Genomic DNA, 22,952 nt, shown 5'->3' with positions numbered 1-22,952 from the left:
AAGTTGTGGGTGCTTCATCATTGGAAGTTTTTAAGAAGAGGCTGGCTCGTCACCTGTCTGAAATGGTATCGGGCTGTGATGGTGAGCCGAGGTGGCGCCGTGGTTAGGGTGCAGTACTGCAGGCCACTTTAGCTGTCTGTGATCTGCAGTTCAGCGGTTCAAATCTCACCGGCTCAAGGTCGACTCAGCCTTCCATCCTTCCGAGGTGGGTGAAATGAGGACCCAGACTGTGGGGGCAAGTTGCTGACTCAATTGGCTAAAAAAAATTGTAAACCGCTTAGAGAGGGCTGAAAGCCCTATGAAGCGGTATATAAGTCTAATAAATAAATAAATAAACCTATGGCATGTGGGCTGGAAGTGGCACACAGAGCCGTCTCTCTGGGCACGCCAGCCGTTGCTCTTCCGGGTTCCAGCGTGCGCATCGCCCGGCTGGTCTTTGCATAGGTGGGAGCACTGGGAACCAAAAGCGGGAAGCCGAGCTTCCGGTTTCCTGTGGGTGCAGCTGGTCTTCATGCGCATATGTGGCCCAGAAACTGGAAGACAAGGTGGCTGGCATGCATGCGCGTGCCTGAAACTCGAAGCTCGGCTTCCCGGTGAGCGCATGCACTCTGGGAGGCTGCTTTTCCGGTTTCTGCCGCTCCCCCGTGTCCACGCACACTCCCATTTCCTGGTTCGCCAACACTGGTATAGGGCCTCCTGCTTGAGCAGAGGGTTGGACTAGAAGACCTCCAAGGTCCCTTCCAGCTCTATTCTGATTGATTAACTACCTGTATGTGTCTGCATCAGGAATTAATTACTGCCATGTTTAATCCCAGCAATGCACATACATTCTGCAGCTTGCCTCCAGAAGCTATGAATGCCCCAACACTAGAAGTCTTTAAGAAGATGTTGGATAGCCATTTGTCTGAAAGGGTACAGGGTTTCCTGCCTAGGCAGGGGGTTGGACTGGAAGACCTCCAAGATCCCTTCCAACTCTGCTATTGTATTGTATTGTGTCATTTGTGCTGGTGAGCGTGCAGAAGGAAAAAGATAGAGTTCTTCTGATAAGTGACAGCATTGTTTTGGAGAACTGACGCAGAAGCCCACCCAACGGTTCTCCTATAGGTGGTCCTCGACATACAACTGTTCACTTAGTGACCGTTCAAAGTTACGACGGCCCAGAAAAGAGTGACTTAAGAACCGTGTTTCACACTTAACAACCACAAGGGCATCCCCATGGTTACGGAATCAAATGTCAGATGTATAGCAATAGCAATAGCAGTTAGACTTATATACCGCTTCATAGGCTTTCAGCCCTCTCTAAGCGGTTTACAGAGTCAGCATATCACCCCCAACAATCCGGGTCCTCATTTTACCCACCTCGGAAGGATGGAAGGCTGAGTCAACCCTGAGCCGGTGAGATTTGAACAGCCAAACTGCAGAACTGCAGTCAGCTGAAGTAGCCTGCAGTGCTGCATTTAACCACTGCGCCACCTGGGCTTCTTATGGCAACTGTCTCATATTTATGGCGGTCGCAGCGTCCACGGGGTCACTGCGATTCTCTTTTACATCCTCCTAACCAGTGAAAATCAAGGGGGGGGGGGAGCCTGATTCACTTAACGACCGTGAGACTAACTGAACAACTGCAGCGATTCGCTTCCTACCTGTGGCCAGGAAGGTCGTAAAATGGGGCGCAGCTCCTTGAAAAACTCTCTCGCTCAGCAACATGAATTTTGGGCTCTGTTGTGGTTGTAAGACCACTGCTTGTACTTACAAGGCGTCCCCTTCTAGACATCATACTTGGTAAAGGGGTGCGAGAAAGACTTCAGAAAAGGGGGCCAAGAGATGCTGCCCAGATAGATAACAGTCAGATAAGAGAGGGAACAGCCTGCAGCTCTACAACGGGTGGAGGAAGAAGCTCAGAAGGGATTCTCTCTAACACCTCGGGCTGTAAAGGAGATGGAGGGAGAGCTGTACTTTTAGACTTGCAAGACTCAATAGCAATAGCAATAGTTAGACTTATATACCGCTTCATAGGGCTTTCAGCCCTCTCTAAGCGGTTTACAGAGTCAGCATATCGCCCCCAACAACAATCCGGGTCCTCATTTTACCCACCTCGGAAGGTTGGAAGGCTGAGTCAACCTTGAGCCTGGTGGGATTTGAACAGCCGAACTGCTGAACTGCAGTCGGCTGAAGTAGCCTGCAGTGCTGCATTTAACCACTGCGCCACCTCGGCTCTCCATTAATCTAGCCCAGAGATGGCCTCCTACGAATTCCATCTGCTGGCCAATGCCGGCTGTCGACCATCCGGAGGAGGGCCTTCTCTGTGGCTGCTCCGGCCCTTTGGAACGAGCTCCCCGTGGAGATTCGGACCCTCGCCATCCTTCAGACTTTCCGGACAGCCGTTAAGGCCTGGCTGTTCCCCCCCCTACTCGAATTTGCTGTGCTTGCTGTGCTTTTCTAAATTGTTGTATCACTGTCCTGTTTGTCTTACTTTCTGAATTTGTTTTCCCCTTCCCCTGGTTTTTGTTCAGCCGCCCTGAGTCCCTTCGGGGAATAGGGCGGCTTACAAATCGAATAAATACCAATACCAAATACCAAACCTTTTTCTTATGGCCTGCCAAAATTGTCTGCACTTGCACACTTGCCCACACCAATTCAATCCTCCCTGCCCACCTGTGCATGCACGAACGACCCCACCCCAGGCTCCGGAGGCTTTCCTGAAGCCTGGGGAGGGTGGAAATGGCTTCCCCTGCCCACCCCCGGAGACTCTTCTGAAGCTGGAAACGGATCCTTTCCGAACTTCCGGTTGGCCCATCGGGGCCATTTTCCGCCTTCCTCAGGCTTCAGAAAAGCCTCCGGAGGTTGGGGAGGGCAAAAACGGCCTCTCCCGGCACTCCGGAAGGCAGACAATCAGCTGGGTTTTGCACTCATGCGCGCTGGAGCTGATAGCTGGCGTGCCAGCAAATATGGCTTTGCGTGCCATAGTTCATCATCAGGGTTCTAGCCTTATCGTGCTGTAGAGTTAGATCACCTGGCGATGTTTCCTATCTAGTCTACCTGAGAATCAAAATTGGAATAGAGCTGGAAGGGACCTTGGAGGTCTTCTAGTCTCCTGCTCAAGCAGGAGGTCCTATACCCGTGATGGTGAACTATGACCCGTGTGCCAGAGGTGGCATGCATGGTTCACCGACAAAAGGGCGAACGACAAAACCGTGCCTGACTAAACCATGGTGACAAAACCGCGTGTTCTAAAGCGCTCCGACGAATGAGCGCTGAATCGCGCCGACAACAGCGCGCCGACAGACGCGCACTGTAAAACTAAACCTAACCCTAAATGTAACGCTAACGCTAAACCTAACCCTAACCCTAAATCTAACCCTAAACCTAACCCTTACCTTAACTTAAATCGCCCTTCTGCCGACGCGCTGTTGTAAATCGCCCTTCTGTCGACGCGCTGTTGTCGGCGCGTTGATGACGTCGCAGTTTTAGCGACGCGGTTTAGTCGGGCGTGGTTTTGTCGTTCGCCCTTTTGTCGGGCCACGGGCATGCATGCCCCGGCCAGCTGGTCTTTGGGTTTGAACCAGAGGTGAAGTTCCAATGTTTTTACTACTGGTTCTGTGGGCGTGGCTTAGGGGGCGTGGCAGAGGAAGGATACTGCAAAATCAACATTCCCTCCCCACTCTGGAGCCAGCCACAGGTGGCATTTGCCAGTTCTCCAAAGTAAGATTTCCACTACCGCTTCTCCAAACTACTCAAGATTTCTACTACCGGTTCTGCAGAACCTGTCAGAACCTGCTGGATTTCACCCCTACACTGAACCATCATATGCTTAGGTGGACTGGATTTGCATTTTAACCACCAAATGACCTAACCCAGGTTACTTCCTCCACCCCCACCCAAAAAAACCCCAATCTTAGCCTCAATGGAAGTTCAGCCTCCAGTGTTTTGACTGCTTTGTGAATGCAGACATTCTTTCTCCCTTGATTTACAGCCCTCCGTGATTTGGGGCAGAGATGGTTCCTTATTCCCTGCAATTGAATCCTTTTTTAATTTAAAAGCATCAGGGGAACTGACTCTCCGATGCTTCAGATGTTAAAGCCGGCATCCCTAGCATCTGATCCCAAGGTCCTTCGCCTGTCCTCCATCCCAAAGTGTGGCGGGCGATCATCAAACCATCTTTTGCAGCCCTGAAACCTGGGCTTGCTGACTCCCACCCACCCAAATTGCCTCCCCTCTCAAATCATCCTCCTCATTCGGCAAGGAGGGACCCTCTCGGCTTTCCCCGGTCCCATTTGTTACCGATGGGCTGCGCTCCGTGAAATGAATAAATATTTATACGTGTAGGGAAATCACACTGGGATTACTTGACGTTCACTGTTCCAGGATCCATCCAAGGGTGGAATTGCCACCCCTTCCCCATTCCCCCCCCTCCAACCCCCCCAATCCCCCCCAAATGCATCTGTTTTTCACAGGTGAAGTGTTCCATGCTCATCACTCTTATGATCCTCCGTAATAAGGAGGGGTGGAGTATCGCGGTCCAGAATGAGCACCTTTTCGCAACGTTTGCAAACTTGGGCGTTTTGAAACAGCTCCGGACCTCGGAGGCGATTTTACTCCAACTGGAGAAGGAGTTCCGGGCTGGAACTGGCTCACTTTGATGGCACTCGTCCGTCGTTAAAAACTGTTTTCGAAATCAGGGCCCCTCCGCTTGGGGGGGGTGTGTGTCTCAAGTCTCTCTGTCCGTCGGGATCCACTCCTTGATCGCTCTGGGAAAGCAATTCTCTGCCCAGCTCAGAGATCGGAGTGACGTCCGTGAGTCGTGGGGCCCTTTTGCAAAACTTGGGTTTGCTTGGCCCAATGTTTGGTCGCGAGAAGCCAACATTTGCTCAAGGGGAAAATGTCCTGTTGCAATTGGACGGAGTCGCCAGGCTGTACTTGATTAGTCCTGAGGCTGGCGCGTTGGCCGGTCGGGATTTCTCAACCAGAGGAGAGCTGGTCTCTACATGGACAAGGAGGGGTTAAAAGAGAGGAAGGGGGAAGATTGGGAGCACACCATACACTCCCCCCCCTCCCCGAGGGAGACAGTCTGGAGTTGAGTCCCGTTCTAAACTCCCCAGCATGCGACTGAGCTGGCCATGCGCAAAACTTCCGTTATCATCCGGCACAACGAAGAGCTCAGCAAGCCTCAGGGATACGCCAGGAGGGGTTAGGAGATACTTCCAAAAGAAGCTGGGCAGGGAGGTGGGGTGGGGGTGGGACAGAAGGGGGGGGTTAAGGTGGAAAAAAGAAGAACAAAAGGAATAAGTACAGAAGCTGCAGCGACAGACCAAGGCATGCAAAGAAACACACAAGGAGTAGGGTGTGTGTGTGTGTGTACGATATTCCATTAGGGGACAGGAAATTATGTGCGGGAAGCAAGAGGAGGGGTCAGCCCTGGGGATAGAGGTTCCTCTGGCCGGCCATTCCTGCAGGAATGGGGTACAGGTAGTCCTTGACTTACAACCACAACTGAGGACGGAACGTACGTTGCTAAGCGAGGGGATTTTGCGACGTTCGTTTTTTGCCCCATTCTACGACTCTCCTTGCCGCGGTTGTTAAGTGAATCGCCACACCTGTTAAATTAGTAACACCGTTGTTCAGTGAACATGTCTTCTCCGTCGACTTGGCTGGTCAGAACGGTCGCAAAAGGGGATCGCGTGACCAGGACATTGCCACCATCATAAATACGAGTCGGTGGCCAAGTATCCGAATGTAAACCGTGCGATGACCCCTGGGGATGCTGCAATGGTCATCAGTGTGAATCATGGTTGTGAGTCCCCCCCCTTTTTTTTTCAGCCGTTGTAAGCCGAGGACTAAATGTACTTGGCCGTCGAAGTTCACGGGAGCTCTCCGAGGTCCTGGGCCAGCCTTCCCAACCTGGAGGATTGCCTGGCGAGGGTCGGTTTCAACTCCCAGGATTCCCCGCCAGGGCACGCGGCCTGAGGAATTCTGGGAAACGAAGTCCGCTATCGTACTTCTCCCCCGGGTGACGCAAAGCTCCATCCGCTGAGCTTTCTGAGCTGGGCGGCCAAAGGACTTTGAAGAAGGAGATTGATGCTGAGGCAGTTGTGGGGGGGGGCACCAGCCAAACGGAAGCAGAAAGGTGGGGAGCGGACGCCGAGGGGGGGGCAGGAAGGAAAAACGGAGAAGGGGGAGGGAAGGACAAGGAGCGAAGGAGGGAGAGACAGAGGTGGAGCAGAGAAATAGAGAAGGCAGAAGAGTTAAAAGAGAGGAAAGCCTACGGCAGCTGCCCCTAACGCAGAGGTGGATTCCTACCAGTTTAGACTGGTTCGTCCAAACTGGTAGTGGTTTGCCAGCCTGGGTCGCCGGAACCGGCAGTGACTCAGGCCTGCCACGCCCCCGAACCAGTTCCCCGGTTGGCGCGGCATGGGTTTTCCTCCATTTTAAAAAATTTTCTGCAAGTGTGCAGAACTATTTATGCGCATCTGCGCACAGGCGCAGAGCGCGTGTGTTGCACGAGCAAAGCAAGCGCACGCACAATTTTGTGCGAACGGACAGTAATGCCGGTAGCAACCCACCACTGCCCTAACCTTTCAATGGGGCTGGGCTTCCCACAATGTTACAGTTCTTGAAGGATGAAAGGGATTGCTTGCTTTTCGAATTAGATGTGGTTTGCCTTTGGACAGGAGACCACAAGGAAATCCCAATCAGCTTCGACAGGAGACCAGGAGGAAATTCCCAGTTTAGATTGGGAAGTCAAAGACCGCTCCGGGAAGCCACCGTGGGCATGACCAACCACTTCTGGGGTGCTGTTAAGAAAACTCTATAAACTCAAGTCAAGCGCAGCTCAAAGACTTTATTAAGTCCGACATATCTGGAGGGCGCCACGTTGGGGAAGACCCTCCTCCGGGAATACCATTCTTTCTTCTCTCCTGCTGTCTTTAGAGGTCCCTTGAGTGAGATGCTCCCTGTTACACACCTCCCATCCCAACAGTCTTGCTTTCTAAGTCAATGTTTCTCAGCTGTGGAAGATGTTGTGGTGAAATTCAATTTTTTTTCCTACCGGTTCTGTGGGTATGGCTTGGTGGGCGTGGCTTGATGGAGAGGGGTCATGTGACTGGGTGGGCATGCCCAACTTAAAAAAAAACTTTTTAAAGCTTTTTTTAACAACTGGATCGCCTTAAAAAAAGTTTTTTAAAAAGTTCCAATGTAAACCGGTAGTTAGAAAATGCTAAAAAAAAGTTTTTAAAAAGTTCCAATTAGCTGTTGAACAATCAGCGGTGCCATGCAATCATCAGAACTTTTAAAAAACTTTTTAAAGCATTTTTTAACTACTGGATCTTTTTTAGAAAAGTAAAAAAAAAAGTTCCGATGATCAGCTATGCCGCGCGATCGTTGGAACTTTTTAAAACTTTTAAAAGCATTTTTTAACTAACGGTTCTAATGGTTGGAACGTTTAAAAACTTTTTAAAGCATTTTTTAATTAACAGTTATCCCAAACCGATAGTTAAAAAATGCTTAAAATGGTTATTGCAGTTCCAACGATCAGCTGTGCGACAATCAGAACGTTTTAAGAACTTTTGAAAGCATTTTTTAACTACCGGTTTGGGATAACCGTTAATTAAAAAATGCTTTAAAAAGTTTTTAAAAGTTCCAACCGTTGCCCAGCACAGCTGATCGTCGGAACTTTTTTTTAACTTAAAAGTTGCTTTTACTTAAACAGTTTATTAAAAGTTCCGACGATCAGCTGTGTGACAATCAGCTGCGCGATCGCCGGAACTTTTGTGCCGCGTAATTGCCAGAACTTTTTTTTACTTTTAGAAGCATTTTTTAACTACCGGTTCGGGCGAACCAGTAGCATTTTTGCTACTGATTCAGGCAAACTGGACTGAACCGGTAGCATTTCACCCCCTGATGTACGGACTCCACTCCCAGGCCGTTACCTGGTTTTAAATGAGTGGATTATTCGTGCCACTGAAGATTTACAAAAATATAAATCTAAAATAAACCAGGCAGGCAAAAGGGGAGAGAAAGAATGAGATCTGCAACATCTGGGAAAAATGAGGAGCCATGTTTGCAACTAATCAGGGCAGGGAATGGCAGGGTTATTAGCTCCTCCTGTTGAATTTCTGCCTGATGCACGTCCGTTATTCCGTTCCTTGCTTTTAGCCTTGATGGTTTCAAAGATGGGCCTGCAGGCAGACCTCGATTTCTGGTTGTCCTACCTTGACTGAGAAGCTGTAAGTTGCGGACTTCCTCCCGGACCTGAAGCTGCAGCACCTGTTGGAGGACTTCCTGCCGTTGAGACTCCTGGATAATCCCCATGCGCTGCAGCTTCTCCCCGTTCAACCGCAAGAGAGCACGGCCTGCCAAAAGGGAAGCAAAAGAATGGCTCTTCACACAACTATTTCACCCTGCTCAAAGAAAGCTCTTGTTGTTTGGGGTAGTAGTGGATAAGGCTGTGGGTTCAAGTCCCACCTCAGGCATGAAAGTCAATTGGGTGATTTTGGGCCAATCCGCAGGAGACGGTGAGTTCTAGTCCTGCCTTAGACATGAAAGCCAGCTGGGTGACTCTGGACCAATCCCCAGGAGACAGTGAGTTCTAGTCCCGCCTTAGACATGAAAGCCGGCTGGGTGACTCTGGACCAATCCCCAGGAGACAGTGAGTTCTAGTCCTGCCTTAGACATGAAAGCCGGCTGGGTGACTCTGGACCAATCCCCAGGAGACAGTGAGTTCTAGTCCTGCCTTAGACATGAAAGCCGGCTGGGTGACTCTGGACCAATCCCCAGGAGACAGTGAGTTCTAGTCCTGCCTTAGACATGAAAGCCGGCTGGGTGACTCTGGACCAATCCCCAGGAGACAGTGAGTTCTAGTCCCGCCTTAGACATGAAAGCCAGCTAGGTGACTCTGGAACAATCCCCAGGAGACGGTGAGTTCTAGTCCCGCCTTAGACATGAAAGCTGACTGGGTTAGTTTGGGCCAATCACCAGGAGACGGTGAGTTCTAGTCCCGCCTTAAACATGAAAGCCAGCTAGGTGACTCTGGAACAATCCCCAGGAGACGGTGAGTTCTAGTCCCGCCTTAGACATGAAAGCTGACTGGGTTAGTTTGGGCCAATCACCAGGAGACAGTGAATTCTAGTCCCGCCTTAGACATGAAAGCCAGCTAGGTGACTCTGGAACAATCCCCAGGAGACGGTGAGTTCTAGTCCCGCCTTAGACATGAAAGCCAGCTAGGTGACTCTGGAACAATCCCCAGGAGACGGTGAGTTCTAGTCCCGCCTTAGACATGAAAGCTGACTGGGTTAGTTTGGGCCAATCACCAGGAGACGGTGAGTTCTAGTCCCGCCTTAAACATGAAAGCCAGCTAGGTGACTCTGGAACAATCCCCAGGAGACGGTGAGTTCTAGTCCCGCCTTAGACATGAAAGCTGACTGGGTTAGTTTGGGCCAATCACCAGGAGACAGTGAATTCTAGTCCCGCCTTAGACATGAAAGCCAGCTAGGTGACTCTGGAACAATCCCCAGGAGACGGTGAGTTCTAGTCCCGCCTTAGACATGAAAGCCAGCTAGGTGACTCTGGAACAATCCCCAGGAGACGGTGAGTTCTAGTCCCGCCTTAGACATGAAAGCTGACTGGGTTAGTTTGGGCCAATCACCAGGAGACAGTGAATTCTAGTCCCGCCTTAGACATGAAAGCTGACTGGGTTAGTTTGGGCCAATCCCCAGGAGACGGTGAGTTCTAGTCCCGCCTTAGACATGAAAGCCAGCTAGGTGACTCTGGAACAATCCCCAGGAGACGGTGAGTTCTAGTCCCGCCTTAGACATGAAAGCTGACTGGGTTAGTTTGGGCCAATCACCAGGAGACAGTGAATTCTAGTCCCGCCTTAGACATGAAAGCTGACTGGGTTAGTTTGGGCCAATCACCAGGAGACGGTGAGTTCTAGTCCCACCTTAGACATGAAAGCCAGCTAGGTGTCTCTGGAACAATCCCCAGGAGACGGTGAGTTCTAGTCCCGCCTTAGACATGAAAGCTGACTGGGTTAGTTTGGGCCAATCCCCAGGAGACGGTGAGTTCTAGTCCCGCCTTAGACATGAAAGCTGACTGGGTTAGTTTGGGCCAATCACCAGGAGACGGTGAGTTCTAGTCCCGCCTTAGACATGAAAGCTGACTGGGGTAGTTTGGGCCAATCCCCAGGAGACAGTGAATTCTAGTCCCGCCTTAGACATGAAAGCTGACTGGGGTAGTTTGGGCCAATCCCCAGGAGACAGTGAGTTCTAGTCCCGCCTTAGACATGAAAGCTGACTGGGGTAGTTTGGGCCAATCCCCAGGAGACAGTGAGTTCTAGTCCCGCCTTAGACATGAAATCTGACTGGCTTAGTTTGGGCCAATCCCCAGGACGCTTTGATTTATTTATTTCATCAGTTTACATGTACATTTCTAAGCAACATCCCAACATGTAGTTTGCTTCATTGCAGTTTTGATCATGTGACCATGGGGATGCTGCATTGGTCATAAGTCTGAGAAACGTCCATAAGTCACTTTTTTTAGTGCCATTGCAACTTTGAACGGTCCCTAATGAACGGTGGTAAATCAGAGGGTTATCTGTGTTTTGAAAAGCCAATGTGGAATCTCTTTGGAACGGTTCAACAGCTTATTCTTGATAGACTTTTTCTCTGGAGAACGGTCTGCCTTTTCTGACCTAGGCTTCCCCCAAAAGCACCAGTCCTGGTCCCTGCAAAACCCCTTTTGTTAAACGAATGTGAATTCCTCTCATTCACCTTCAGCAAAGGCCTGGCAAACTGTCTTTCAAAGGAGTATTTATGACCACAGTCCTTATCTAGCTTGGAAAGCAGCCATGTCAATATTTCCCAAATGAGGTACTGTGCGAGGAAAGACTCGGCACAGAGTCTCTGAGATTCACGGACATATCTTCACACTCCTGAAATGAACGAAGGAATTGTTTCCTGCAAAAGCCCCCTCCCCTTTCTCTCCTCTTTTATTTCCTATGGGAGGGGCCATTCACCTTCCACCTGTGGCTTTACTCCCAAGTCGACCCTGATTTCTGAGCTGTTCTTTTCTTCTGGCAGCTCTGCGCATGCACACACTGGGAACAGGCTCCAGCTGTTCTTCTGCCTCACTGATGTCTAGCTCCGAAGGCAACTGATAACTGTCGGACAGCCTTGGCCCCCTCGCTGCCTCCAACACAGAGCCCTCATCCACGCCTTCCCCAGCCTCCAGGACTGGCCCATGTTCCTCCCCAACCTTCTCACTATTTGAATCTGCTACCAGCTCCGCTGGCCACTGGCAAGCCAGATCACTGCCCTACCGTATTCAACAATGCAGCCCTATCCAGACGAATGGCTTACGAAGGAATTCATTTCCTAAGGCCAGATTCCCCAAGCTTTTATCTTGCATCCAAACTCATTTTGTGGGATTGCCTTGGCAGACGGAGGCCATCTCCCGCGCGTCCCCCAAGGAAGGCGTCGGAGTTTCCCATCATGCCTCGCTCCTTGTAGCTAAAGGCCATTGGAAGCGCAGCCTTATAACATCCCCCACTTTCCACTCCCTCTGTGTCCAATCGAAGAAGCTTTCTTTATTTCCAGCCAAAAGAATTGAGTGAGTGGTTCCATTAGTATTGTTATTATTGTGGTCCCTTGGGCCATGAAGTGCTCCGTTCTTCGTGAATGCAGGGGGAACATTTTTAAAAATAATAAAAATAATAACAATAAAAACCACTCACACACATACGGACACGTAACCAAGGCATTACGCCTCACCGAAAGATTGATTTCTCATCTCCTGCTATATTTGTTTTTTCCTGACATTCTGGAAACCCACAGAGTTTTACAGTGGGGATATAGAAGGTAGCCTATATTTAATTCTGGGCAGTCCTAACGGAATGAATGAAAACCAGCCAATCAACCGAAATGAAACGGGAAAATCTGGAACAAAACAAGTTGTACTAGAGAGTCATCCTGAGGGCTCTCAGAGAAGGATGAATGGATGGAAACTGACCAAGGAGAGATTCAACCTGGAAATAAGGAGGAATTTCCTGATGGTGAGAGCAATCAACCCATGGAACAGAAGTTGCCTTTGGAAGTTGTGGGAGCTTCATCCCTGGAGGCTTTCAAGAGGAGACTGGACTGCCATTTTTTGGAAATGGTGTCAGGTCTCCTGCTCGGGTTGGGGGGTTGGGCTAGATGACCTACACGGTCCCATCCAACTCGCCGTTGTTCTATTATTCTGTTATTCTGATGGGTTGTTTTACTTTGGAACTGTAACAATTCATGCAACATGGCTAACCAGAGAGGAACTAGCCGTATTTGCATTCGATGTGAAGATTGAATAATTTTTAGTGTGTTCATTTGTTTTGCAAATCTATTTTCCAAGGCACCCGAAGGCCAGGCAAGGAAGAATGGAGGGAAACTGAACGAGTAGAGATTCCACCTGGAAATAAGGAGGGATTTTCTGACAGTGAGAACCATCCACTCATGGAGCAGAAGTTGCCTTCAGAAGTTCTGAGCTTCATCACTGGAGGCTTTCAAGAAGAGATCTGTCAGAAATGGTGTAGGGCCATGATGGTAAACCTATAACACAGTTCTAGGCTGCATAAACAGAGAGATAGAGTCAAGATCATGTGAACTGTTAATACCACTTTATAAGGCCTTGGTAAGGTCACACTTGGAATACGGCATTCAGTTTTGGTGGCCATGATGTAGAAAAGATGTGGAGACTTTGGAAAGAATGCAGAGAAGAGCAACAAAGAGGATTAGGGGACTGGAGGCTAAAACATATGAAGAACGGTTGCAGGAACTGGATATGTCTAGTTTAATAGAAAGAAGGACTAGGGGAGACATGATAGCAGTGTTCCAATATCTCAAGGGCTGCCACAGAGAAGAAGGAGTCAAGCTATTCTCCAAGGCATCTGAGTGTAGAACAAGAAACAATGGCTGGAAACTAATCAAAGAGAGAAGCAACTTAGAACTGAGGAGAAATTTCCTGACACTTAGAACAATTAATCAGTGGAAGAGAAGTTGCCTCCAGAAGTTGTGAATGCCCCAACACTGGAAGTCTTTAAGACGATGTTGGATAGCCATTTGTCTGGAACGGTATAGGGTTTCCTGCCTGTGGAGTGGGTTGGACTAGAAGACCTCCAAGGTCCCTTCCAACTCTGCTATTGTATTGTATTGTATAAACTCTAGAAAGAGTGCAGAGAAGAGCAACAAAGATGATTAGGGGACGAGACTAAAACATATGAAGAATGGTTGCAGGAACTGGGTATGTCTAGTTTAACGAAAAGAAGGACTAGGGGAGACATGATAGCAGTGTTCCAATATCTCAGAGGTTGCTACAAAGAAGAGGGAGTCAAGCTATTCTCCAAGGCATCTGAGTGTAGAACAAGAAACAATGGCTGGAAACTAATCAAAGAGAGAAGCAACTTAGAACTGAGGAGAAATTTCCTGACACTTAGAACAATTAATCAGTGGAAGAGAAGTTGCCTCCAGAAGTTGTGAATGCCCCAACACTGGAAGTCTTTAAGAAGATGCTGGATAGCCATTTGTCTGAAACGGTATAGGGGTTTCCTGCCTAAGCAGGGGGTTGGACTAGAAGACCTCCAAGGTCCCTTCCAACTCTGCTATTGTATTGTATGTGCCGGAAGTGGTAAGCAGAGCCATCTCTCTGGGCATGCAAGCCTTCGCCCACTCCCCTCAGGGTTCTGGCACACCAGCCAGCTGATTTCCACACACAAGGCAGTGCTGGAAACTGGAAGAGGCAGCCGCCTGGTGCACATGTTCTTCAGGTTTCCGGAATGCATATGCACACCAGCCAGCTGATCTTCGTTCGTGCATGTGCACCAGAAACCGGAACACCAGGTGGCCGATGTGCACTGGAAACTAGAACAACAGCCGCCTGGCGCACACATGTGCACCACTCTTCTGGTTTCTGGCATGCGCCCACGGTGCCGAAAACCCACACTGGTGCAGGGTCTCCTGCTTGGGTTGGTGGGGATTGGACTAGATGACCTACAAGGTCCCTTCCAACTCTGTTAGCCTGTATCTGCATCTTGAACTGGCCGAGGATAATAGGATTTACTGGCTGTCCATGGCTTTGCCACTCCCCAGCGCGCCCTGACAGATGCCTACCTGTGATGGCGTGGTGTGAGAAGGCCTCCACGTAGATGAGATAATTGTGCGGGCAATGCTTCTTCAGCCACTTGCACACATCCTGCTGGGTCCATAGCACCACCGGCTTGGTCAGGCTCCCTAAGGTAGGACTGGTGTGGTAGATTCCATAGTGCTCATAAGTCCGGCTCTAAAAGGATCACACAGAAGGAAGACAAGAGCAAAGAGAAGCATGACAGAGCATAGGATTCGCAGCCTTACAAAACTGGAATTGTTGAAGAATTTTGCACCAATGTTTATTCCTAAACTTAGCTGATAACCCGGAGCTGCCCAGGTGTTTATTTATTCCAACCCTCCTTCCGTGAATGTCGCTGCAATTTCTAATGTTGGATTTTCCCCCTTACCAGAAGGAGCCCCCTTGTGGAGTACTGTGAAGCAGTTACAATGGCAACGCCAAAGCGCTGTACAGTAGAAGCCTTCTTAAGGCAGTACGGTAGAAGCCATTTTAGGGCACAACAGACTGTATCTTAACAGAACAACCCTCCCCCCCACCTACGAGGGGTGTTAGGAGTGTTTTACTCCCCACATTATTTGTTTCCAGAGAGTGAGCAATCTGTGTACCACGTTTGGTTGAAATTGCTCAAGGCATTCCAGAGTTATGCTGGAACATACATACACACAGCCATAGGGTGGGAGATAGATAGATAGATAGATAGATAGATAGATAGATAGATAGATAGATAGATAGATAGATAGATAGATAGATGATAGATAGATGATAGAGAGATAGATATAGAGATAGATAGATAGATACAAATAGATAGATAGATAGATAGATGATAGATAGATAGATAGATAGATAGATAGATAGATAGATAGATAGGGAAATAGGGAGGGAGGGAGATAAGTAAGTAGATAGGTAGGGAGATAGGGTGGGAGGTAGATAGATAGATAGATAGATAGATAGATAGATAGATAGATAGATAGATAGATAGATAGATAGATAGATAGATAGATAGAACATTTATGCATCAATATTTATTCCAGAATAAAACTTTTTTAAAAAAGTCAGCAATTTGTGAGCACTCTAACATTGGAGGTTTTGAAGAAGAGACTGGAAAACCAATTGTTTGAAATGGTTTAGGGTTTCTTACTTGAGCAGGGGGTTAACTAGATCAGTGTTTTTCAACCACTGTGCCGCGGCACACTAGTGTGCCGTGACATAGTGTAAGGTGTGCCGTGGGAAAAACACCTGCCTATAGTCAATATAGGCACAGCGTTAAATTTTTGTAACATTTTCTAATGGTGGTGTGCCTCGTGATTTTTTTCATGAAAAAAGTGTGCCTTTGAACAAAAAAGGTTGAAAAACACTGAACTAGATGACCTACGTGGTCCCTTCCAACTCTCTGTTGTTCTGTTGTTCTGTTATTTTGTTATTCTGATGGGTTGCTTTTACTTTGGAACTGTAACAATTCATGCAACATGGCTAACCAGAGAGGAACTAGCCGTATTTGCATTAGATGTGAAGATTGAATAATTTTTAGTGTGTTCATTTGTTTTGCAAATCCATTTTCCAAAGCACCCAAACGCCAGACAAGGAAGAATGGAGGGAAACTGACCAAGGAGAGATTCCACCTGGAAATAAGGAGACATTTCCTGACAGTGAGAGCCACCGGCCCATGGAACAGCAGTTGCCTGCAGGAGTTCTGGGGCACACACAAACATTTTCGGCCCTCAAGGACAAAAAGGTTAGCCATCCCTGCTGTATTCTTTTCACACCAGATGAAATAAATAAGGGAAAGGTGTTTGGCAACCGGCATGCAATTACAACAGGCACAGCATGCTGCAGTCATGGGACTATGATTTGCAATGTGTGTGTGTTTTTTTTTGGCCGCAAACCAGTGTTTACTTCCCGGTGACCTGCTTACTGAGTGACACACCGATGGCTGTAATTCTGGGCTCAATGATTAAATGTGCGTCTAGGACTCTCTGTGGGGCCCAGATGTCTATGGAGATGCTCAGCCATCCAGGTCATGGTTGCCCCAAAGGTGCGTTCCCAAAAGCCACACGGATTTTGTTTTCCCTGGAAGACGTTTCGCTTCCCATCCGAGGAGCTTTTTCGGTTCAGGAACGAACTGAAGAAGCTTCGTTGGTCGAGAAGGGAAACGTTTTCAAGGACAAAAAAAACAACAACAACCCACCAAGATAATTGAATTCGCCTTTTGAAAAAGGCCCCTTTGGGACATGCATTGCACGGACTCGCTTAGGTAGGAAGTCATGTTTGGCGCACATGGAGATCATTCCCTACGGCAGGCCTGCACAACAGGCAGTCTATGGCACCATGTGGCCTGGTCAGGAGACTGGCACAAAATCTGATCCTGAAAAGGTTGTGGCTGCAAAAGACACACTGCCAGATGCTTCCGACATTTCCAGACCTTACGACATCAGCAGCTCCATGGCTGCCACTGCTGTCCTTTATTTATTTACTAGCCGGATACCCATGCTCCACTACGAAACTACGTGATTGGGCTCCTCTCCTCTCCCCTTCTCTCCCTCAGGCTGGCCCCATTGATCCTCTCCTATCCCCTTCTCTCCCTCAGACCTAACCCACAGAAGCCTCTCCTATCTTATCCCCTTCTCTCCCTCAGGCTGGCCCCATTGATCCTCTCCTCTCCCCTTCTCACCCTCAGACCTGCCCCACAGAAGCCTCTCCTATCTTATCCCCTTCTCTCCCTCAGGCTGGCCCCATTGATCCTCTCCTCTCCCCTTCTCTCCCTCAGACCTGCCCCACAGAGGTCTCTCCTATCTTATCCCCTTCTCTCCCTCAGGCTGGCCCCATTGATCCTCTCCTACCCCCTTCTCTCCCTCAGACCTGCCCCACAGAGGTCTCTCCTATCTTATCCCCTTCTCTCCCTCAGGCTGGCCCCATTGATCCTCTCCTCTCCCCTTCCCTCCCTCAGACCTGCCCCACAGAGGTCTCTCCTGTCTTATCCCCTTCTCTCCCTCAGGCTGGCCCCATTGATCCTCTCCTACCCCCTTCTCTCCCTCAGACCTGCCCCACAGAGGGCTCTCCTATCTTATCCCCTCCTCTCCCTCAGGCTGGCCCCATTGATCCTCTCCTATCCCCTCTCCCTCAGGTTTGCCCCACAGAGGGCTCTCCTGTCTTATCCCCTTCTCTCCCTCAGGCTGGCCCCATTGATCCTCTCCTCTCCCCTTCCCTCCCTCAGACCTGCCCCACAGAGGTCTCTCCTGTCTTATCTCCTTCTCTCCCTCAGGCTGGCCCCATTGATCCTCTCCTACCCCCTTCTCTCCCTCAGACCTGCCCCACAGAGGGCTCTCCTATCTTATCCCCTTCTCTCCCTCAGGCTGGCCCCATTGATCCTCTCCTATCCCCTTCTCTCCCTCAGACCTGCCCCACAGAAGCCTCTCCTATCTTATCCCCTTCTCTCCCTCAGGCTGGCCCCATTGATCCTCTCCTATCCCCTTCCCTCCCTCAGACCTGCCCCACAGAGGTCTCTCCTGTCTTATCCCCTTCTCTCCCTCAGGCTGGCCCCATTGATCCTCTCCTACCCCCTTCTCTCCCTCAGACCTGCCCCACAGAGGTCTCTCCTGTCTTATCTCCTTCTCTCCCTCAGGCTGGCCCCATTGATCCTCTCCTACCCCCTTCTCTCCCTCAGACCTGCCCCACAGAGGGCTCTCCTATCTTATCCCCTCCTCTCCCTCAGGCTGGCCCCATTGATCCTCTCCTTCCCCCTTCTCACCCTCAGGCTTTCCTCACAGAAGCCTCTCCTATCTTATCCCCTTCTCTCCCTCAGGCTGGCCCCATTGATCCTCTCCTATCCCCTTCCCTCCCTCAGACCTGCCCCACAGAGGTCTCTCCTATCTTATCCCCTTCTCTCCCTCAGGCTGGCCCCATTGATCCTCTCCTATCCCCTTCTCTCCCTCAGGTTTGCCCCACAGAGGGCTCCCCTGTCTTATCCCCTTCTCTTCCTCAGTCTAACTCCTTAGTATCTGAGGGTTTTTCAGGTGGGGAGGGGGAGTAGAAAGTCTAAACTGCCGAATGAGTCATGTGCTGGCCACACCCACACCCAAGTGGCAGTTGGAAAAGAGTTCTTTTCAGGTGGGGAGGGGGAGTAGAACGTTGAACTCCTTAGCATCAGAGCACGTTAATAATAATATAAGAAATACTAATGATCTGATGGTCATTTCGAAAAATCCTTTCTTAGCCAGCACCTAGAAGCCAAGTGGAACATATGTGCAAAATTTCAAGCATGAGTGGTATTTTGCATATATGTGTATGTGTATGTATATGTGTATGTGTGTATGTATGTATGTATGTCTGTGTCTGTGTGTGTGTGTGTGTGCATATATATATGTATGTATGTATGTATGTATGTTGCATTTGTGCTGATAAATAAATAAAGGGAGACTAGTATAGATCTATTTCAAGCTATTTAGCTCTCATCAGCTAGCCATACCCTTACTGGGAATCGAACCTGGGCTGTGTTACATATCAGGCAGTTATATTAGCCACTAAGCCACAGGCTCTCTTCCATTATCACTCTCTCTCTCTCTCTCTCTCTCTCACACACACACACACACACACACACATTTATTTATCGGGAGGTGGCCAGTCCCATCCTACCTGGGAGTTCTCGGTCCCTGGCTGCTGAAGGAGCTTGACGGGTCTCCCTCCGGCTGTCCTCTGGCTTCGCCCATCATGCCAGGTGAGATTGCCGCCTGAATTCCTCTGCAGGCGGTAACTGAGATTCTCGGCCGATACGGTGTGCTCCAATAGGTTCGGGCAGAAGCCAAAGTGAGTCGCAGCCACTGTGGAGCAGAGAAAGTACAAACTTAAAACACTCAGCTTCCAGGTGCTGGTCACTCTCCACATTGCACAGGAAAAAATCCAATGGTTTAGTTTTGTATCGGGTTTAAGGTGCTGGCGTAGAACCCAGGGGACGATGAGTTCCAGTCTCATCTTAGGCATGAAAGCTGGCTGGGTGACTTTGGGTCAATCACCAGGTCAATTGTCCTGCCTCAGGCATAGAAGCCGTGTCAGTGACTTTGATTCGATCACCAGGACACAGAGAGTTCTAGTTCTGCCTTAGGCATGTGGCTCGATGACTTGAGCCAATCACCTGAAGACAGTGAATTCTAGTCTCATTTTAAGCATGAAAGCTGGCTCTGAGACCTTTGCCAATCACCCGGAGACAATGACCTCTGTGCCTTAGGCATGAAAGTTGGCTTGGTGACTTTGGGCCAATCACCCGGAGATAGTAAGTTCTAGTACTGCTTGAGTCAGCTGGATGATTTTGGCCCAATCCTTCTCAGCCCAACCCACATCACATGATTGTTGTTTGGAGGAAAAGAGGAAGACGAAGGAGTATTACGAATGTTTGCCACCTTGTGTTAGGTAAAGGTTCCCCTAGCACATATGTGCTAGTCATTCCCAACTCTAGGTGGCAGTGCTCATCTCTGTTTCAAAGCCGAAGAGCCAGCGCTGTCCGAAGACGTCTCCGTGGTCATGTGGCTGGCATGACTCAATGCCGAAGGCACACGGAAACGCTGTTCCCTTCCTACCAAAGGAGGTCCCTATTTTTCTACTTGCATTTTTTACGTGCTTTTAAACTGCTAGGTTGGCGGAAGGAGGGACAAGAAACGGGAGCTCACTCTGTTACGCAGCACTAAGGATTCGAACTGCCGACCTTTCTGATCGACAAGCTCAGCATCTTATCCACTGAGCCACCACGTCCCTCCATGTTAGTAATAAAGACGGGATAAAACCCTAATAAATATGTAATAAAGAATAATAATAAACCTGCTCAAGTATTGTCCACTCAGAGAGCCAACAGGGCACTCTGCCCTTTTTGAGGTCTGAACCCTCTTTGCTTCCACCGCTCCCTTTGGAGGCCCTGAAAGATCACCGATGAATGGCAGAAACTTGGCAAGGACGACTTTTAAGACGCGGACGGGAACGACAGAAACTCCCATCAAGAACAAAACACAGGCAATTTTCTTCCTCTTTTTGCTGCAAGACTTAAAAACGAAAGAAAACTCATCTCTTTCCACTTGCCGCAAGTAAAACCAATGTCAGGTTTCAGTGCCCGCTTCTTTTTCAAGGACCCGCAGACACACACACACTCACGCACGCACACACACACTTTTCTTTCTTTTGTTTCGGCAAGTGTTCCCAACAAAGCAGCCAACAGTCATGGAGAAGATTGACTGACATCAGAGCAATTAAATTCAAGGGCCGGAGATGGCCAGGCGGTCAGCCCTTCTGGCAATTTCGAGATAGGCTGAGCAGCCAGCCGTCGGTGCCAGATGCTGACAAATTATTCACCCCTACGTGTTAGATTTATGCCATATTTTGGCAGTGCTGGGCCTCTCCTTTCAAATAAATCTGTATGGCTGTTCCCCGGGCTTGAATGATGCAGGCGCCCGTCTGCCCAGGGCAGCTGAATACACAGCTGGAGAACTGGCGCCCGCGAAAAGAAACATCTGTTTATTTATCGGCTGGGCCAAAGGATCGTTCCCTCTTGTCTACGTTCACACACAACACTCCGGATTCTAAACCCAGGTCAAGAGATTCGCTTAACTTGCAATGCACCAGGAACTTACTTAGTGGCCTAAAATCCAGAAGTCGGTGAGTTCTAGTCCTGACTTAGGCATGAAAACCAGCTAGGTGACTTTGGGCCAATCACCAGGAGATGGGGAATTCTAGTCTCCCACCTTAGGCATGAAAGCTGGCTGGATGGCTTTGGGATTCTGCTACCAGTAACCATTGGGACTCGGTATCATATCATATATCTCATACCTCATATCATTATTAGGTGTTTATCCCATTCTTATTACTTTAAATGTAACTCAAGATAGTGAACTTACCTATTACTCCTCCCTCCTCCTATTTTCCCCACCTGTGAGGTGAGATAGGCTGAGAAAGAGAGAGGGAAAGGGGGGGAGGGGAACAGGCTCAAAGTAACCAAGCTAGCTTTCCTGCCTAAGGTAGAACTAGAACTCACTGTCTCCCATTTTCTAGCCTGATGCCTTCACCACTACGCTAGACAGGCTCTCCATGAAGTTTCCTAACAGAGGACAAAATGAGCAACAGATATAGACAGTCTCATTTATCTTCTATATATATAAAAGCCAAGTACCACTCACTCATCACAAAATCTCCAGAACCGATAAAGCCTACAAACTTGAAATTTGACACGTAAGTTCTTCTTGGTTTCTAGGTGCTCGCTAAGAAAGGGTTTTTTGAAATGACTATCAGATCATTAGTATTTCTTATATGGTAATTAACACCTTCTGATTCTAAGGAGTTCTACTCCTCCTCCCCACCTGAAAAGAACTCTGTTCCAACTGCCAGTTCCCTCACATTCCATTACCTCAGTTCAAACTGGCAGACGTTCCACTCCTTCACTCAGGAGCGGTCTGGGGCTCCTTACAGTACTAAACGTTGGTACCTCACCACAATGTCTACACCTTCCACCTATCGAACGGCTTCCGGACTCAAGGCGGTGGGAGTGATATTCCCTTATGTGTTTCAATCACCACCTACCACTGAGCCAATGGATTGTGAACCGAATTTCTCCTGCATAGCCCTATCACATACTTTTGTCGCGAAGCACGGGTATCCAGTGTGTACACACACACACACACACACACACACACACACACCCTACAGTGCATATATGGTAACTGGGTGAGCCAATGGGAACTATTGGGTGACTGAGAGCCATGCCAGATGGCTCAGAGCCTGGGCGTGGCTTACCTATGTAGCTCTGAGTCTGTGCAAGAGAACTACCGTATTTTTCAGAGTATAAGACACACCTTTTTCCCTCAAAAGAGGGTGAAAATCTGGATGCGTCATGGACTGAATACAGCATTTTTGGCCTCCCCAAACCCTACCTCCTTTGCAAAAATGGCTGTGAATAGCCTTTAGGGGGCTTCCAGAGTGCTCCTGGGGGATGAGGAGGGCAAAAAAGGCCCATTTTATGCTCATTTTTGCCCCCCCCAGCCCCCAGGAGCACTCTATAAACTTCCTAACGGCTATTTGTGCCCTTTTTTTTTGAAAAACGGGCCATTTTTGGGAGGTCTGCAGAGTGCAAAACATTTTTTTTTAAATTGCCTCTTCAAAATCTTGTTGCGTCTAATACTCTGAAAAATAAGGTAATCTAGTCTGCTCTCTGAATTGAAACTGGAAACCAATCTCTCTCCTCTCCACCACGTTGGAAGAATCTGCTGTGGGTATTGTACATTTATTGATGTGTTATTCTGTTAATAACTTCTGTTAAGAAGTTAATGAATCCTGCTGAATCAGTTATCTCTGTGTGCTTTCTGGATGTGATTTTCGTCGTGACCCGTCAAAACTGCGGTCCACTAAAGTGCGCCCGATTAAAGCCCGTACCTGACGTAATCAGCAGCGCGACAAATACTACCGCGGAGAAAAAAGGGCGCTTTAAAAAGCGCTTTTAAAGCAAGCCGATTCACATAAAGGTAAGGGTTAGGTTTAGGGTTAGGTTAAGGGTTAGGGTTAGGTTTAGGGTTACGTTAAGCGTTAGGGTTAGGTTTAGGGTTAGGTTAAGGGTTAGCGTTAGGTTTAGCGTTAAGGGTTAGGGTTAGGGTTAGGTTTAGGGTTAGGTTAAGGGTTAGGGTTAGGTTTAGGGTTACGTTAAGCGTTAGGGTTAGGTTTAGGGTTAGGTTAAGGGTTAGCGTTAGGTTTAGCGTTAGGTTAAGGGTTAGGGTTAGGGTTAGGTTTAGGGTTAGGTTTAGGGTTAGGCTTAGGGTTAGGTTTAGGGTTAGGTTTGGGGGGGTTAGGTTTAGATTTACGTGTTA

At 48.9% G+C, this 22,952-nt stretch overlaps 1 protein-coding gene across 1 annotated transcript in view; it reads right to left on the bottom strand.

The window, feature by feature from the left end:
• Positions 1-4,472: 4,472 nt before the first annotated feature.
• The window catches only part of SAMD10 (sterile alpha motif domain containing 10), a 40,641-nt gene continuing 22,161 nt past the window's right edge, over positions 4,473-22,952 (bottom strand). The window contains exons 2-5 of the mRNA XM_032218626.1: positions 18,754-18,938; positions 14,130-14,298; positions 8,208-8,348; positions 4,473-4,981 (exon numbers count right to left, since the gene is read on the bottom strand). Coding sequence (XP_032074517.1) covers positions 4,869-4,981; positions 8,208-8,348; positions 14,130-14,298; positions 18,754-18,938 — 608 coding nt within the window. The 3' untranslated portion in view covers positions 4,473-4,868. The remainder of the gene's footprint in view (positions 4,982-8,207; positions 8,349-14,129; positions 14,299-18,753; positions 18,939-22,952) is intronic.

The sequence above is a fragment of the Thamnophis elegans genome, chromosome 5, assembly GCF_009769535.1.
Source record: "Thamnophis elegans isolate rThaEle1 chromosome 5, rThaEle1.pri, whole genome shotgun sequence".
Taxonomy (NCBI): Eukaryota; Metazoa; Chordata; class Lepidosauria; order Squamata; family Colubridae; genus Thamnophis; species Thamnophis elegans.
The sequence above is the reverse complement of the archived record's forward strand: the minus strand, read 5'-3'. Positions and strand labels throughout refer to the sequence as shown.